Source organism: Tauraco erythrolophus, chromosome 1 (assembly GCF_009769465.1).
Source record: "Tauraco erythrolophus isolate bTauEry1 chromosome 1, bTauEry1.pri, whole genome shotgun sequence".
NCBI lineage: Eukaryota > Metazoa > Chordata > Aves > Musophagiformes > Musophagidae > Tauraco > Tauraco erythrolophus.
Genome location: NC_141465.1, coordinates 127,350,579 through 127,366,613, shown reverse-complemented (window position 1 = coordinate 127,366,613; position 16,035 = coordinate 127,350,579). Strand labels below are relative to the sequence as shown.

Here is a 16,035-nt window from a genome sequence, read left to right as displayed (position 1 = left end):
GAAGGTCCCTTCCAGCCCTAACGATTCTATGATTCTATGATTCTATGATTATCTTAACAAACCAAATAAGTTCTCTTAAAAAACTAAGATGTGATTGAGTTGGCAAGTGTATCATTCCCCTGAAGATGTCGCAGTAATTGTCTGTATCAGCTGTGGAGATACAGAGCAGGATATACCAGGGTGGGCAACGGTACCACCGTTAAGTGTTTAGGGCAATAAGTGAACGTAATCTTGGCTGTGCATTTGTGTAGGAATTTTACATCTAAATCACTTGAGCAATCATTCTGCTCTGATGCCTCTGCTTGAATATTGAGTCCAAAAAAAAAAAAAGTCTGTCTCGTTTCTCTATTACCTCTGAGGCATTGAAGCTATTTATTTTTTATATGAGGCAGATTTTTACTGCCTTTGGTGTCTTTGCACGCCCGATGTTCATTAACACTGCTCTTTTCCTATTTTGTCCCAAACTTTTATGGTCTAACATATCTCCAAACTGTCTTTAAAACTTTACAGTTTTATCTTCATCACTGTTATGAAGATAACTGCTCATAATGATAAAGGTGTAGATTAAAAAACCCTCTTTTTTTCCACTACCAACTCGTAGTGGTAGAGCAGACTAAGATGTATAAATATGATGTAGCTAGGTATTTCTTCTCAATAAGTTGTAAATAATTATAGAACTTGATTTTAATAATTACGAATGAAATCTAAATCCTCGAAAAATACTAGATCCTTGTTTTCACTTTTGTCTTGAGAAGTCATAACTTCTAGTTTTTCCTGGTATTGTATTTTTATATAAAAAATATACCAAGGACTTCAAGACATGCTGAAGTGTTCCGTGGAATAAAGCTTAGCTGAAGTATGCATTTACAGTAAAGGACGTGCTTGCATTTACAATAAATATATTTTGCCTAATAAGAACCAGAACATCCAGTGTACTTTTTAATATATTTTTAATGTTTCTCACAAGTTCACGTCAAAAACATAAATCCTTTAGAATAGGTGAATAAGTATAGACATTTGCAATCCACTGAATTACTGCATTTCCAGTTGTGTTAGCTGAGAAAAAAATCTCACCTTTCACAATGGAACAAGAAAAGGTGACTTGGACTCATCATGTTTCTCCTATTTTAGACATCTTTGAAATACATCAACTCTGTCTATGCTGCCAGATTGAACAGTGCCCGGGGCAGGCACTGAAAGACAACTGCCCATGCTATTAAAACTGTTAAATGGTGAAAGTTACTCTCTGCTGATTCAAATGCAAATGGAGTTCAAGGCAGTAGAAAGTTCCAGGGACCATTTACAACAGGCAGATTATATGCAAAACCTGTGGAGGCCAACAATTTTTTCCAGGGTAGCTGGAGGCCATTCCAAGCTGATCTCAAGGCCCAGGATTATTCTTCCATGTTAATTTACTAGTATTAATGTAGCTACAAAACCCAGATTATTCTCCTGTGGAAGCTTGTAGTATAAATTGTCTAAGACAAAGACCACCACTATGGTCTATGTGTGCATGAGACCTTACAAAGTGTGGTTCCTGGTTCCTCATTCGTGTTTGGTGCTATTGTAAGATGTCTGTACCTAATAATGATATTTTTTTTCCATAATAGTAATATGGGAGGATATGCACCACCGCATAGTAGCTGGAAAGGAAATTTGAGTGTGTCTTACAACATTGGTCCTGGTTTCACAACAAATTATACTACAAGGTCAGTTTTGTTTCATAAGGAAAGCATGCTTGGGATCAGAGAAAAACAGGTACAGCAATAGAATTTGACCAAAAGTAGAGTAGTTGGGGTTATTTGCATCATTCCTTTGATTATGATCATTTCCTGGGCTGAAATACATTCAGTGCAAAGCTTCAGAGATTTGCATCTTGATTGGATGGAGATGACTATATTGCTTTAGTTTCCAGCTATGCTTGAACCAGTTTCATTTGAAAAGCACCTAGCCTTTGACAAAATATTTCACGAGACTGATTATTTTTGAGAACTGAATTTGTGTGTTGTCTTTATTAAATTCATGTGGGTCCAGCTTCTGGTCCCACCTATTGCCTCATACAAAATAATATTAACCTACAAGTCAAGTTTTCCAGAAAAAAAGCTTTAAATACAATGTCATTTTTATTGTTTTGTATTGGTTTTAAACTTACTTAGTAAGGTTTTTTTCACATTTTAGGACTAAAGTCCAGGTGTTTCAATATTGACTGAGCTATTGTACTGACTTCGTATGAACTATTTGGCCTTTTCCCTGTGTCTTAGTCATATCACATGACAATTTTTTTTTCTGAAAAACATAAAGGCAACCCGTGAGGATGAGTTGTTGCACCTTCAGCTGTGTTGTAGACAAACAAACAAAAACTCTTGATGCAACTCAGGTTGTCTGATTTACTGCTGCCTGAGCTGCCACAACAGTATTGACTGTGCTGGAGTCATTTCTGATTTGTGCCAACTTCTGGATGATTAGAACTATTTACCTTTTTAACATTAGATCCTTTTCATTTTTCTTTCACTCTTCCAAATTTAAAAACTAGCTGCTAGTAAAAAATCTTTGAATTTGGAGTACTGAGCCTGTTATCCCTATAAATCTTACTGTATCAATCAATACAGTACAGAGCTTTCAAGGGCTAAATACTGTTCTCAGTTGCACAAGTGTAAATCCAGAAAAACTACACAGACATCTTTTCAGATTTACTTTGGTTTAATGGAAGGTAAATTTGGCCGAAATGCTTTCCTTACAATTTATATTGTACACTTGTGAAAGGTGTCAAGATGTTTTATTATCTAATTTGGTGGATTTTCTCTTTGGATTTTCTTCCCTGTACACTAGAAAGGTGAAAATGCACATTCATAGCCACAACAAAATAACGAGGATTTACAATGTGATTGGTACCATCAGAGGCACAGTGGAACCAGGTAAAGTTATTCATCTCCAGTGTCACGTGAGCACGCAGTGACCTCTGTGTGCACTCCATAGTTACAAGGGGGAAATGAGGAATATAGTTTTCTCTGAAATACTGCACAACATGATCGTTAGTGTTGAAATATTTATTGCACCAGCTTTCATATGGTTCAGGGTATGTCAGCACTTTCACTGTAAATGCTGATTTTCAAGGGGGAGTCATAACCACGACAGACATACTTGTCTTCAAGCCAGTAGCTTTGCAACTGAAAGAATATTCATAAGTGAATATTCTTCCCTGCTAACGTGGGAGTGGATTTTGCATTCCATTTGAAGGCATCATGTCCACCACTATTGACTTTTTGGCTGTATTATGGTCTCTTGTAACCAGTGTGATTTTACACTCTAAAAAAACAAATATAAAGACATCCCTAGGACTATGATAATATCATTTAACTTGTAGCTGCAGCACTTCCCTGTTGCCTGAAACACAACTGTTAACAATATTATAGTAGCACAGGGATCTAGTCTGACTTTGATCTTATTAATTACATTTTTGTCATGATTTGGACAACCCTTTTTATGACAGACTATATACATATTCAGAGAAATACTGCATCCAGCACACCTCAATGTTGGCGTGCTGTACCAGTATAATTAGTGGATCAGCTTTACCATGAAACATTAGAATCCTAGAATCCTAGAATCCTAGAATGGTTTGGGTTGGAAGGGACCTCAAAGATCATCTAGTTCCAACCCCATACTATTGTAAAATACAGAAAGATGTTTCTAGCTTCAGAGGAAGGCTGCAGCATTTCTAATAATAGAAGTAACATTATGGAATTTAGAAGGTTTTAAGTCTTATGGGTTAAAGTTATTGTTTGACAAATTCTTCAGCACTGCCTGAAAGTGCAGAAAAATGTCTTTGGAGATTTTAAATATCTTTTGCCTTTCTATCATGTATATTACAAACTATTAAGCTTTATTGCCTGACACCTATGTGGAAGATTAGATATTATTTCCAATTAACAGCTTTATGGCAGGAAAAGAGTTTTTCTAAGTAAACCTCTATAATTAATTTCTCTAGACAGATATGTCATCCTGGGAGGCCACCGTGACTCATGGGTATTTGGTGGCATTGATCCTCAGAGTGGGGCAGCTGTCGTTCACGAGATTGTGAGGAGCTTTGGAAAACTGAAAAGGAAAGGTAATGTAATGGAAGAATAAAGCACACCAAAATCACTGCTTTCAGCAGTGCCCATTGCTTTCTCTGAGATTTAAGCATATGCTTAAAATTAAACACGTGTATCTCACTGATCTCTCAAATAAGCATGCTGCTCTGCAGCTGTTAATTAGTTCCAGCTGCAACACTGGTGTATGTGAGGTACTTCTACTCAAGAGAAAGGACACCTAAAAGAAAACAAAGCACAAAATGGGGGATACTGAAATAAATATGATAAGTACAATTGGTTACTGTGTATTTGAGGCTGGTCAGACTCGATGGTTTCAATGGTCTTATAAAGTTGATACAGTGGTGGACTGATCAAAGCTTCATCAAGGCAACACCAAGAACCTTCTCAGGACTTGACTGTAGTTTGGAGACAGACCCAAGAATAAACAAAGCACATCCATGTAATGCAGAGAATGAGCTGTGCAAACATAGCAGGAGGGAATGGTTAAAAATACCTCATGCCTAGTTGCTTTAGAATAGGAACGAATGCCAACTGTGCCAAGTTTCTGCTGCTATCAGAGCAGATGCTATCTCCCTATCTGACAGCCCATGGAAAGAAGCTCTGCAATAACTCACATACTGTGCTGGAGGAGCTTTCTTTGCCCACCCATTACACTTAAGACCTATTAACATTTAGTTTTCTTTCCATTCCCTCTCAGTTATTGGATATCAGGGGAAACTGTCTTTGGAATGCAAGCTGATGAAAAAAAAAAAAAAAAGGTAAAAAGGAAAGGGAGCAAAAGAAGAAAAGGTTCCAGTAGCCCCAAAGAAAACTTTGGGCAAAGATACAGAGGCAGGGCAATAGAGCCTGTTCCATTTGAACCTGCTTCAAATTGAATGCAGAACTTACTTAAGTAAAAGATCTTTGTTTTGAAGGTGATCTGCCAAAGTTACAGGGAATTTCCTAGGTTTTGAAATCTAGCATTTAGGAGACAGGTCAAAGAAATTCGACAATAGATATGAAAACATGCCAAAGACTTTTCTGTCAAAGTAGACACTACTTTGTCTACTTTGTGTCTACTACACAGTGTGTGCTGAATTGAAGGAGCAAAAAGAGAAGAAAAGCTTCCTTTCAAGAATTTTTACAGAAACACATTATTTTTCCTTGTTCAGAGTTATATATTTTAGAAAAAAATCTTGCAATTAAAGCTGAGAGAAGAAAAAGAATACATAATTTGGCACAATATTGAAGTAAAAGTGAGATTGCTACCCATTATGAGATTAGATTACTGAAGAAGTTGATGTTAAACTTCCTTAAACACCCCTCTTTCCCCACAGATCGGGATAAAAGATGAGTCCCCCCCAAAATGACGTTTGTTTTCACATTAGTTAACATGTAACAAGCAGTCTTTATTTCTGTAATACAATTTTCGTGGTCTTTTATGGCAGGATGGAGGCCAAGGAGAACAGTGATATTTGCAAGCTGGGATGCAGAGGAATTTGGCTTGCTAGGATCAACAGAGTGGGCTGAGGTAAACCAGTAGTGTTCAAAGAGAAACTTTCACAGTGGCAGATCTTTGAAAAATCTATACCAGAAAACACCATTTCTTCCCTCCTTCCCTCTGTCTACCTTATCCACACACACACTCACACACACACTTTCTTAAGTTTCCTTTTGAACTACCAAGAATATCTGGCTCCTTGCAGTATATGATGTCTTTCCCTGAAACAGCTGTTATTTCTGTGGATGGGAAAATAGTTCTCAGGAAAAAAAAAGGTCATCAGCATTTTCTTCCTCTTTTCCTTCTCATAGGAAAATGCCAAAGTATTGCAAGCACGAGGAGTGGCTTATATCAATGCAGATTCCTCCATCGAAGGTACTTAGTTTCGACATGTGTTTTACAGGAGTAGTGATGGTATATACCGATGACTGGGAGGCATTTTGTCTTGGAGATCCACAAAAGCTTCCATGTGGTAATGTTGTTGCATTAGTTTGGGAGTAGATATGGGGGGAAACCATGACCCAGAATCATAAAGTATCCTTCAGATATTCCTGTTGTTTCAGGAAAGAAGTCCATTACTAGCTACACTATTTGGGAAGTTATGGGAAGGGACAAGACGTGTTGTGACCCTGTCAGCAACATATGTGACCCTATGGCAACTCTTCAGAGTCAACTTCTCCTCTTATAACATGCATAATAAACTTAGGGACATAAGAAAAGCTCTTACGGGTTGCTTCAAGAGCTGGGCTGTAATTCATCCTGTCAATAGAAATGCACTGACAGGATCACAGAGGGAGAACTCTTCTACAGGGACAAGCAGCTTGTTCCTTGTAGACAGGGTAGCGCTCTAGTTCCTTTCACGTTAACAAATAATGGCATGAGGTTTCAGCTAAGTAGAACTTGCTGCTTTGGATAAATAGTTTTTCTTGTTTTTCAGGAAACTACACACTACGAGTGGATTGCACACCACTGATGTACAGGCTGGTGTACAGCCTGACTAAAGAGGTAATATCCCTTGAATTTTTTAGCCAGCGAATTCAGTGCTCTCTTACTGGATGGGTTTCTGTGTTTAAAATATGGTGTCAGATGTTTCCTTTATAACTGCAGTGCCGCTTTTCAGTCAATAGCCAAGTATTGGGAGCTTTTTCCCAAGAGTGGCAAAATGAGTTCAACCTTATACCTTTAAATTATTAGCTATTCAGGATTAGGGAATTTTTCCATGCCTCTTGTGAAAGTATTCCTTCTAAGAATAAAAGAATAAAAAAGTGCCATGAGCCTGAGGACGGAAACAAGCACAAACTTGGCTTCCCAATCCAACTACTAAGGTGCCTGTGGTAGTGGGAGACTGACTCCCTTTAGGCAGGGGAAGAAATTAGACTTGCTGCAGTGTAGTTTTTAGCACGATGTGACAGGTTTGGTCAATGTGCTCGGCTTTAGTGTATTCTGTTAGATATTCATTGGCTCTGACCATGATGCTCTCACACATAATTTGTGTGGCACACAAAATTAAAAGGTAGGGACCTTTCTCAGGAAATAGCTTCACCATCTTAGATGTAAAATGTTCCTTGCTTTGAGAGTGGGTCTTAGAGGCTTTTTATTTCTGGTTTGATTTTTTTTTCTGTTCATCTATGTTAAAGCATGAACATTTAATTAGTCTTCTGTGTGTGCATTTTATATACATATATATAATGTACATTCAACTACTTTATATATTCTATGAATCAGCTATATCTGTCTTCATCTGATGTATATATTCAGTCTTCTGTCTTTTCCAGGGTTTGATAATTTGTTATCTCTTGGAGGCTGACATTAGACTGGTACGAAATTAAAGGAAACGTAGTAATTCAGTATAATCATTTTCTGGCAATTGAAAGATAACAAATAAAATCTAACTGTCTTAAAATTCAGTGGCCAGATAAATAAATTTCTGTCCTGAACTGCAGAAGAGCTGATCACCTGCAGTTCCAAAGGTATCCTGTGCCAAGTGCAGGTGTTCAGAATGGTCAGAAAATCAGGTCAGCAGAGTCTCAGTTTGGGCATCGCTGTTAAAACGTTGACCTAAATACCAGTAAACACGGTTGCATAACCCGTCCTCGACCTGGGAAGCAGCGACAAAGGCTGATGAATGCGTGCAACCACAGCTTGTTGGTAGCTGGTGTCTGAAGAGAATGCTGATCAAGAAGCAGGTCCTGTGTGATCTGTGATCTGAGGCAAAAAGTGTTAACACTGTTCCATGAACACTTAGCTTCATGACAAAAAAAAGCATATACATTACTTTTATTTTGATTGCTATTGTGGAGTAATTCTTGGATAGTATATATGGCAGGGAGGTTGGAACTAGATGATCTTTAAGGTCCCTTCCAACCCTAAGCATTCTAGGATTCTATGATTCTATGATTCTTAATAAAGTAGATATTAATTTTCTTTAATAAAAGTAATAAAACCTGAGCAGCCCGTCAATAAAAAGGAAATATGAAAAACTACCCACAGTGTTTAACCTGCTCAGTAATCTGAAAAGAGTGATAGAAATGAACTTTAGGGTGATTATGATTTGTATAGCTCTGTAGCAGCTATGGTTACATAAACGTCAAGTACTTTACACTTTGCCCTTCTAAGGCTGCTGCTGCATCCACGAAAATAAATTTCGTGAACTAAAACAAGGTAGAAACAGTTTTGAGTATAACCAAGACTAAACTGAAATTTCCTGCCAAAGTGAAACAAAACAAAATTTTTTCTTTGAGGGATTTTTGTTTTGAATATTTAAATTAAATGGCTGAAAATCTCATAGAGAAATGTCAGAATGTAAATATTGACTTGAAATGTTTTACTTTCCTTGTGGTTTTTTTTCCATCTAAAATTACCTTTTTTTAGCAAATAAACTATTCCTCTGGAAAGTGCTGTGCATTTGAAATGTTAAAACGGAAATGCAGAAACGTTGAGGGACTTAAGACTGTGACTTATTCATTGCCCTAAGCCATAGGCTTGACGTGGTGACAGACTGTAAATTTGTTGCTTGGTAACATTTAAAATTGTAGCCTTTGTCGTTTTTTAAAATATGCCTTTTTCTAGATACCAAGTCCTGATGAGGGATTTGAAGGAAAATCTCTTTATGAAAGCTGGTATGAAAAAAATCCATCAAGAGAATATAAAGAGGTCCCCAGGTCAGTAACAAAAGAAAATAAACGATATGGCAAAAGTTATCATAACTTGTAGAGTATGGGTTTTAAAGCAATATCCGCTGGAAAAACTGAGTGCCTAAAAGAAATGGTGTACTTCTCAGCTGGTGTAAATTTCAGAGTTTTATGGATTGCAGCTGATACACCAGTGTACAACAGTTTTGTGAACTTGCCTTTGTAGCATGAACAAAAACCTTTGTACATGGAAAGTAAAGTGTTTGTGTAGTTCACAGGGATTTCGACAAATAAAGGTAGCGTGCACAAGCCAGCAGCAGGCACACGAGATGCTAACACAGCAGCTTTCCCTCGCACTTGCTTCCAGTCTCCTGGAAGGCCTCGGTGTGTGGGTGGCTGGGGAGCACACCAGGCAGGATTTTACAACACCGTCGTTCAAATTTACCAGGGTTCCTCAATAGAATCTCAAGGACTGATTCTATTCCATGGAGCCATGCTGGTAGTGTTGTGATTTCTCTGAGTTGAGAGCTCGGGATTGTGGAAGTTCAGCAGGAGGAAGGTCATTGGGTCTTCTCAATGATTAAAAACAGTGAGTTAAATTCTCCTCTTGAGAGTTTGATTTCTCTGACCCTGAGAATGATGACTCTGCTTCTCCAAGAATGCAACTGATGAAGTGCCTGTAACGTAGGGGTCACAGGCGATTCATGGAATATTGACAGAAGGAGCATACCAGGGAAAGACTGTTCGTGATGGCAGCTGCAGAATAAGTAATTGCCACAGTACTTGGAAGCAAACTAAAATTATACTGCAAGTATTGTCACTCAAGGCATTTTCCTCTTTCTTGTTGAAAGAATAAATAAACTGGGTTCTGGCAATGACTTTGAAGTCTTTTTTCAACGTCTTGGCATCGCTTCAGGCAGAGCACGTTACAGTAAAAATTGGGTAAGTCTATGTCTCTGTAATTTTGTCTCTTCTGTAACTGCTTGAATAATGACACCTGTAGACTTAGACTGCCAGCTTTTTGGAGTAGTTCAGCTTAGTGTGTTAGAGTGGAGTCCCAGTTCATTGCTAGAACTCTGTATGCTACTACAACACAAATATTTAATAAATAGGAATAGTCAACTTAATGTCAGTTAGACAAAATAACTCGGGGTAAATGGATGTGCTTAAAATTACCTATGGTTGATTAAGGCTTATGAGTGGCTTATGATGACTTTCAAATGATTTGTAATAACTTAGGAAGCTTTGCCTTCAAAATGGTTCATGTTCTATGGAAAATATGGGTTTTGACTCTGGAGCATACTGTGAAATGAGACTAATTGAGAAATGTTCGAGAAGCAGTCTGTTCAGTGTGGTCTTTTCCTCTGAAAAGACATATCCAAAGGCACAGACAGAAATGACTGTTGAGATCCCAGCAAACAGAGGAAGGGCAATCTTTCCTTAATTTAGTCAAATAAAAATTATGCGTCTGTTCTTAGCTACCTTCTTTAGGCTCTGTACATGGTCAGTGGAGAGAGATATCTCCAAATGACAGTTCATCACATCATAAGTTGATGTCTAAGAGAGCCACCACTGAGCAGGTCTTCTCATTCAACTATCTGTAGTGGCTACGTAGGATTAGTGTGACCTGGACACTTAACTTTACAGAGCCTTGAATACCACAGCAAAGGTTTTCAAGTGAAGTGGAAGTATCCACGACTGAATAATGGTTTTGTTTGCGTTGGTTTGTTTCAGAATGTAGAAAAATATAGCAGCTATCCAGTTTACCACAGTGTCTATGAAACCTATGAAATTGTGGAGAGGTTTTATGATCCCACTTTCAAGAATCATCTGACAGTAGCTCAGGTACGGGGAGGGCTGGTGTTTGAATTGGCCAACTCCGTCGTGCTTCCTTTCGACAGCAGAGATTATGCATCAGCTGTGAGCAACTATGCTCACGTCATCTATAACTTGTCAAGGAGTCATGAAGAGGACCTGGCAACATACAATGTGTCCTTTGGTATGTACAGTCTTTCATTGCACTCCTCCTCCCTTAATGCCAGCAGTGCCTTATCTTAATGTATGTCTTAGTCATGGCCTGGTATTTACCTTGTGCTGTATGAACAGTAAATAAAAGAAGAGCCACACCCTCCAATAATTTGAAATTTGAATATTTGGTCACTAGTATGCCTGCGTAGAGACTATGCCACTTTCAAGTGGAGCCAACACTTACAGTTGCATGTTCTTTTACTCATGAATGGTTCACTGATGATGGCAACAAGGTATCTTTGTCTTGGTCCCTAAAAAAAAAATCACACTGCTTTGCACCTTAATGATGTTGGATTAATTCTCTGTCCAACACTGATCATAGGATAATTCAGGTTAGAAGGAACCTAAAGAGGTCTTTAGGTCAACCTGCCCAAGGCAGGGTCAGCTCTGAGGTCAGACCAGGTTGCTCAGAGCGTTATCCCATCTGGTCTTGAAAACCTCCAAGGACAGAGACTACAGAACCTCTCTGGACCACAGTGCTTGACTACCCTCAAGGTAAAAAGATTCTCCTTATATGCAGCCAGAATTTCTCTTGTTTCAGTTTATGGGCACATGATGGCAAGTGGAAGCACCATAAGAAGCTTGCCTCGGGGCTTGGTCAAGCAGGAATGGTTCATCCCAATGCCACAATAGGGATCTTATGCTGGCATGTGAAACTTTATTTCATGTTATAGGGATTAACAATATGCCTCCTGCCTGAGAAGCCTTTATTTTATTGACAACGTTACATAGTATTCAGTTTAGGACTTTCCTGCTAATGACCAATATGGGGTATGTGTGTGCGTGCGTATGCACACCAATATGAGGTATGTGTGTGCGTGCGTGTGCACACACAAACACACACACATATACTCTCAGCCTTTCTCAAAACTCTGTATGTGTTCAGCCTGGAGGAGAGAAGGCTCCGGGGTGATCTTATAGCAGCCTTCCAGTACCTAAAGGGGGCCTACAGGAAAGCTGGAGAGGGGCTTTTTACAAGGGCACGTAGTGATAGGAGAAGGGGCAATGGCTTTAAACTGAAAGAGGGGAGATTTAGATTCGATATAAGGAAGAAATTTTTCACTCAGAGGGTGGTGAGGCACTGGAACAGGTTGCCCAAAGATGTTGTGGATGCCCCATCCCTGGAAGTGTTCAAGGCCAGGTTGGATGAGGCTTTGAGCAACCTGGTGCAGTGGAGGGTGTCCCTGCCCATGGCAGGGGGGCTGGAACTAGATGATCTTTGAGGTCGCTTCCAGCCCAAACACTCTATGATTCTATGTGTGGAGGGACATACCAGTAAAACACAAGTTGTTGGGACTTATCAAATCCCAGATGTACCTGAACAGTCTGGATCTGGAAATCCATGCTTTAGTTTTTGGTATTTCTGTACATTCCTCAAGTAGCAAATAACAAATGGTATTCAGAGAAATACTGATTTCTGTTGTCTCCAAGGCAAGTTTTCACACAGAATTACATAGTTTTTAATGTAGGAATATGGAGTCATCTGATTTTCATTCAATGAGAACTGACAGATCATGGTCACAGTGAAAGATAAAGCTTTAATTTGAATTTGGTTTATTAAACGATTCATTCAGAATTTGAAGTTAAATACCTGCTTCCTGCTCTCTCCAGATGCTCTTTTTTCAGCTGTGAAGAATTTTACAGAAGTTGCTGCTAGCTTTCATGAAAGACTGCAACAAATTGATATCAATAAGTAAGTTTAACACTTTTTTTCTTTCAGACGAATACTCTGGGCTCAGAGGCCATAGACTTCACTTGCATTTAGTCCCCTGAATAACCTTGGTGACAAATGACTGACATTTTAAGTCCTTATGGACTGTTGTCTTTAAAGATCTGGTTACTCTAGGAAACCAAGTATAGAAATTTTGAATTAGTGGACATCAGAGACACTGCAGAGCCTGGGAGTCTAGCCATGCTAGCTTCGAGAAGTGTCCAAGCTAATTAATGTCAATTCTTGATGAGTTTTAATTGAGGAGCAGTGCCAGGGTGATACGTAGATGTGACTAGAATGCTGGTTAGCATGAGCAGAGCCAGCTCAGGTGTGTAACTCCCTCTGAATAGAGACACATCCTGAGATTCTGTTACTAGATTATCATCAAAGAACAAACATTCACTTGTGCTCTTCATTTGACAGCACTCTATTTTCAAGATACTGGTACCACTCAGTGAAAAAAACAAATAGCTGTACTGTGATTGTAGTTGTGGCCAGTTTTTGATGAGATTTCAAAAAATTCTATGCACCACCTATGCCAAAAGGCCTAATTTGCACTTGACTTAATTCTTAATTTATTCTTTGTAGGCCATGCCCAGAATGAGAAACCAAGCTTCCTTTTATATATACATATGCGTACGTTACGTTTCTTGGGAAGAATCTCATTTAGCCATATGCTTACCCTTATGGAAGACTTAAGTGAGAATAAAAGCCATCTTTTTAATGGCAGCAACTTTGAAGATAAATGAGTTAACAATAATTTCTTATGTAAAATATGACATTTATGGCATATGACATGTATTTGACGTTTTCAAAATGGTTTCATTGATGGATGGCCTAAATCTAAGCATTAATTCAACCAACCAGTTTCTGTTTCTGTTTACACCAATGTAAACTTGAAACCGTTTCATCAATGGTGCTAGAGTTACTCCAGGCTTACTGTGATACAAATTTTACCATTTTTATTGCTGAATGCCTTTGAAGCTCTACAGTAAGTTACTTTGGATGTGAACTACCAAACCCACATATATTCAGTGTAATTTTCTTCACAGTTCTTTTATTTGTTAAGCATCAGTACTACGCTCAGAGCTGTTCAAAGCAGACAGACACAGATGGTCTCTGCTCTAGGGAATTTACAATCTTCTGTCAGAAAATCACAATTCTTGGATGATTCAAAGGATGATTCTAACATCACAAGGTTCCTGTTTCTCAGATGTTGTGGTTTTACATAAAAATAAATGTGATTTTATTGAAGTAATTTGCAGCTGGCCGGCTTTGTGGAAAATAGGGTCTTTAGAAAACTCATACGAAAGGAGAAAATGGTCTGCATAAGCATCCTAATGAAAAGGAGATAAAGGAATAAATGCAACATGAAAGAAAATATCTTAAAGTCTTAAGATAAGTCCTGTTAACCAGACTGTCTCACAGTACAGATCAGCATAATTCTGTTGTGCAGGTTAGCTGATGTGGGCTGTCTTGTGGGCTACACTTTAAGTTCAACATCTTGGATCTGCTCTCCTTCATAAATCCAGAGCTGTGTACATTGAGGCATGGGATAAGAGTGGGCCAAACACTCTGTAGCTAACATATTCCTCTGTTTTCTTTTTAGTGTACTTGCTGTCAGATCATTAAATGATCAGCTCATGTTTCTAGAAAGGGCTTTCATCGATCCTCTTGGATTACCTGGCAGGCCATTCTATAGGTAAGAAAGGTTTATTTTGCACTTTCTGCCTAGAGTATCGTATGAGAATTCCTTTAAGATTTACAGGTCTCTAAATGGAATTGTAATTGATTTTATTAGACATGGTAAAAGTAGATTAAACAGGACAAATAAGATTGAAAAGGGAAAACGAGTAGGGAAAACTTCAGTGAGAAACACTACACAGAATGAGAAAGTGTCTTGTTGGAAGCCTATTCAGATCAGTAAACCCATTTCCATTGATTGTCAGCTTCTAATCACATCTAAAAGTTTGGCCTTGGACTCAGTTCAAGTAATTTCGGTGGTAAAGGATCTTTAGGAAGTTACTATGATTTGAAAGTGAAATAGGATATAATTGAAGTATCTGCAATTTGGTGGAGTATAGCAGAACCGTCATGGTAGCAAATATAGTGTAGAGGGCAGTACTTCAACAGCAGGGAAATGGATTCAGTAGTTCCCTCATCCAGTTCAAGAAGTAAGTCGTGTTTGAGAGGCAGAATAATCAAGTCAAGTCTATCTTTTTGGTCCTTCTACCAGTCTGCATAATTCAGAACAGTGAGCATTCCACTAAAAAGTAACTGTAGCAGGAGAACGTAAGATCTACAGTCATTGTACCTCTCATAGCTTCTGATTGCAATTCTGTTGAGAACAGTCTCTTGTTAAAGCATCAGCTTTCCTGCCTCAAAGCATGCCTGTATCTGTTAGAAGTTGTGTATATCTGTGAGAAAAGAAGCTGGTTTTTTATCTTTCAGTTTCATCTAAAATGAGGGAAAGGAAAATACTTTAGTCAACTTTATCTCAAGTCTTCCTAGCTACAAAGTTCTGGAATTCTCATGGAATAATGTAGCTCATGTAATTTTCTTGCTTCAGAGATTATAGGTACTATTGCTGCAATAATCTTACTTATTTACATCTTCAGTGTCAAGAATTTAACACATGATATAGAAACAGATTATTTTTATTCAGAAAATAATGTTTTATTTTCCTAATGCAGAATATTGTTATTTTTTTTTCTCTCAACTTCCCTACAGACATGTTATCTTTGCTCCAAGCAGCCACAACAAGTATGCAGGAGAATCATTCCCAGGGATCTATGATGCCATGTTTGACATTAAAAACAAAGCTGATCAACATGAAGCCTGGGAAGAAGTTAAAAGGCAGATTTCCATTGCAGCCTTCACTGTACAGGCAGCAGCAGAAACACTGAAGGAAGTAGCTTAAATAGCAACAACCTAATTATCCACAAAGACTACGTATGACAGTTTGCAGAAGCCTTAAAAATGGAGCATTTAACAACACTAAGAGGATTATTAGAAAGAACACAGGATCGAAAAAAATCTTGTTCTTTGCAAATAATACACCCAAGTGGGATGCATTTAGCAATGTTAACAAGGTAATGTACTCCATTGAGAGAGCTCAGGCTTTAGATAACTTCTGAAGTGAGAGTGAAAAAGCTTCATGTTTTCTCCCAGTTTCATATTTTGAGAATTGCTAACCACTGAATTTATTTTCAGAGCTTTGAATTTTGCTAGCTTGGTTATTATAGCACTGCTCATGGTGCATTAGAAAACCAGGAGTCATTTCATGTTTCTATCAGTTTCTAATTTTGTAGTTGACTTTTTATTATTTACCTTGGAGTTGCAAAAGTATACTCTCCTTTTACACAAAGAATCACATATGAAGATGGGAAAACTGTCACATACTGTGTGAGGGATGTATAATGATCATAACAAGTTTTGGGCAGCCAGCCCAGAATACTCATCCATGACGTTCTCCTCTTCACATGCTGAGTCGTGCAGCTGTTAACAAATAAAATTAAGCAAGAAGCTTTCTAGTTACTGGAGTAAAAACAAGGCAATACATCTTGTCAGACATATAATCATCGCACAAAA

General features: G+C 38.2%; 1 protein-coding gene across 2 annotated transcripts in view; it reads left to right on the top strand.

Annotated features, from left to right (window-relative positions):
• The window catches only part of LOC104375829 (glutamate carboxypeptidase 2-like), a 35,677-nt gene extending 20,313 nt beyond the window's left edge, over positions 1-15,364 (top strand). Inside the window, exons 8-19 of one of the 2 annotated variants that reach the window (XM_086614233.1) lie at positions 1,611-1,709; positions 2,830-2,915; positions 3,989-4,108; positions 5,522-5,604; positions 5,886-5,949; positions 6,512-6,579; positions 8,644-8,735; positions 9,557-9,647; positions 10,440-10,704; positions 12,345-12,426; positions 14,054-14,146; positions 15,175-15,364. In XM_086614233.1, coding sequence (XP_086470359.1) covers positions 1,611-1,709; positions 2,830-2,915; positions 3,989-4,108; positions 5,522-5,604; positions 5,886-5,949; positions 6,512-6,579; positions 8,644-8,735; positions 9,557-9,647; positions 10,440-10,704; positions 12,345-12,426; positions 14,054-14,146; positions 15,175-15,364 — 1,333 coding nt within the window. The remainder of the gene's footprint in view (positions 1-1,610; positions 1,710-2,829; positions 2,916-3,988; positions 4,109-5,521; positions 5,605-5,885; positions 5,950-6,511; positions 6,580-8,643; positions 8,736-9,556; positions 9,648-10,439; positions 10,705-12,344; positions 12,427-14,053; positions 14,147-15,174) is intronic. The other variant, XM_086614242.1, reaches the window with a different exon arrangement.
• The last annotated feature ends 671 nt before the right edge of the window (positions 15,365-16,035 follow it).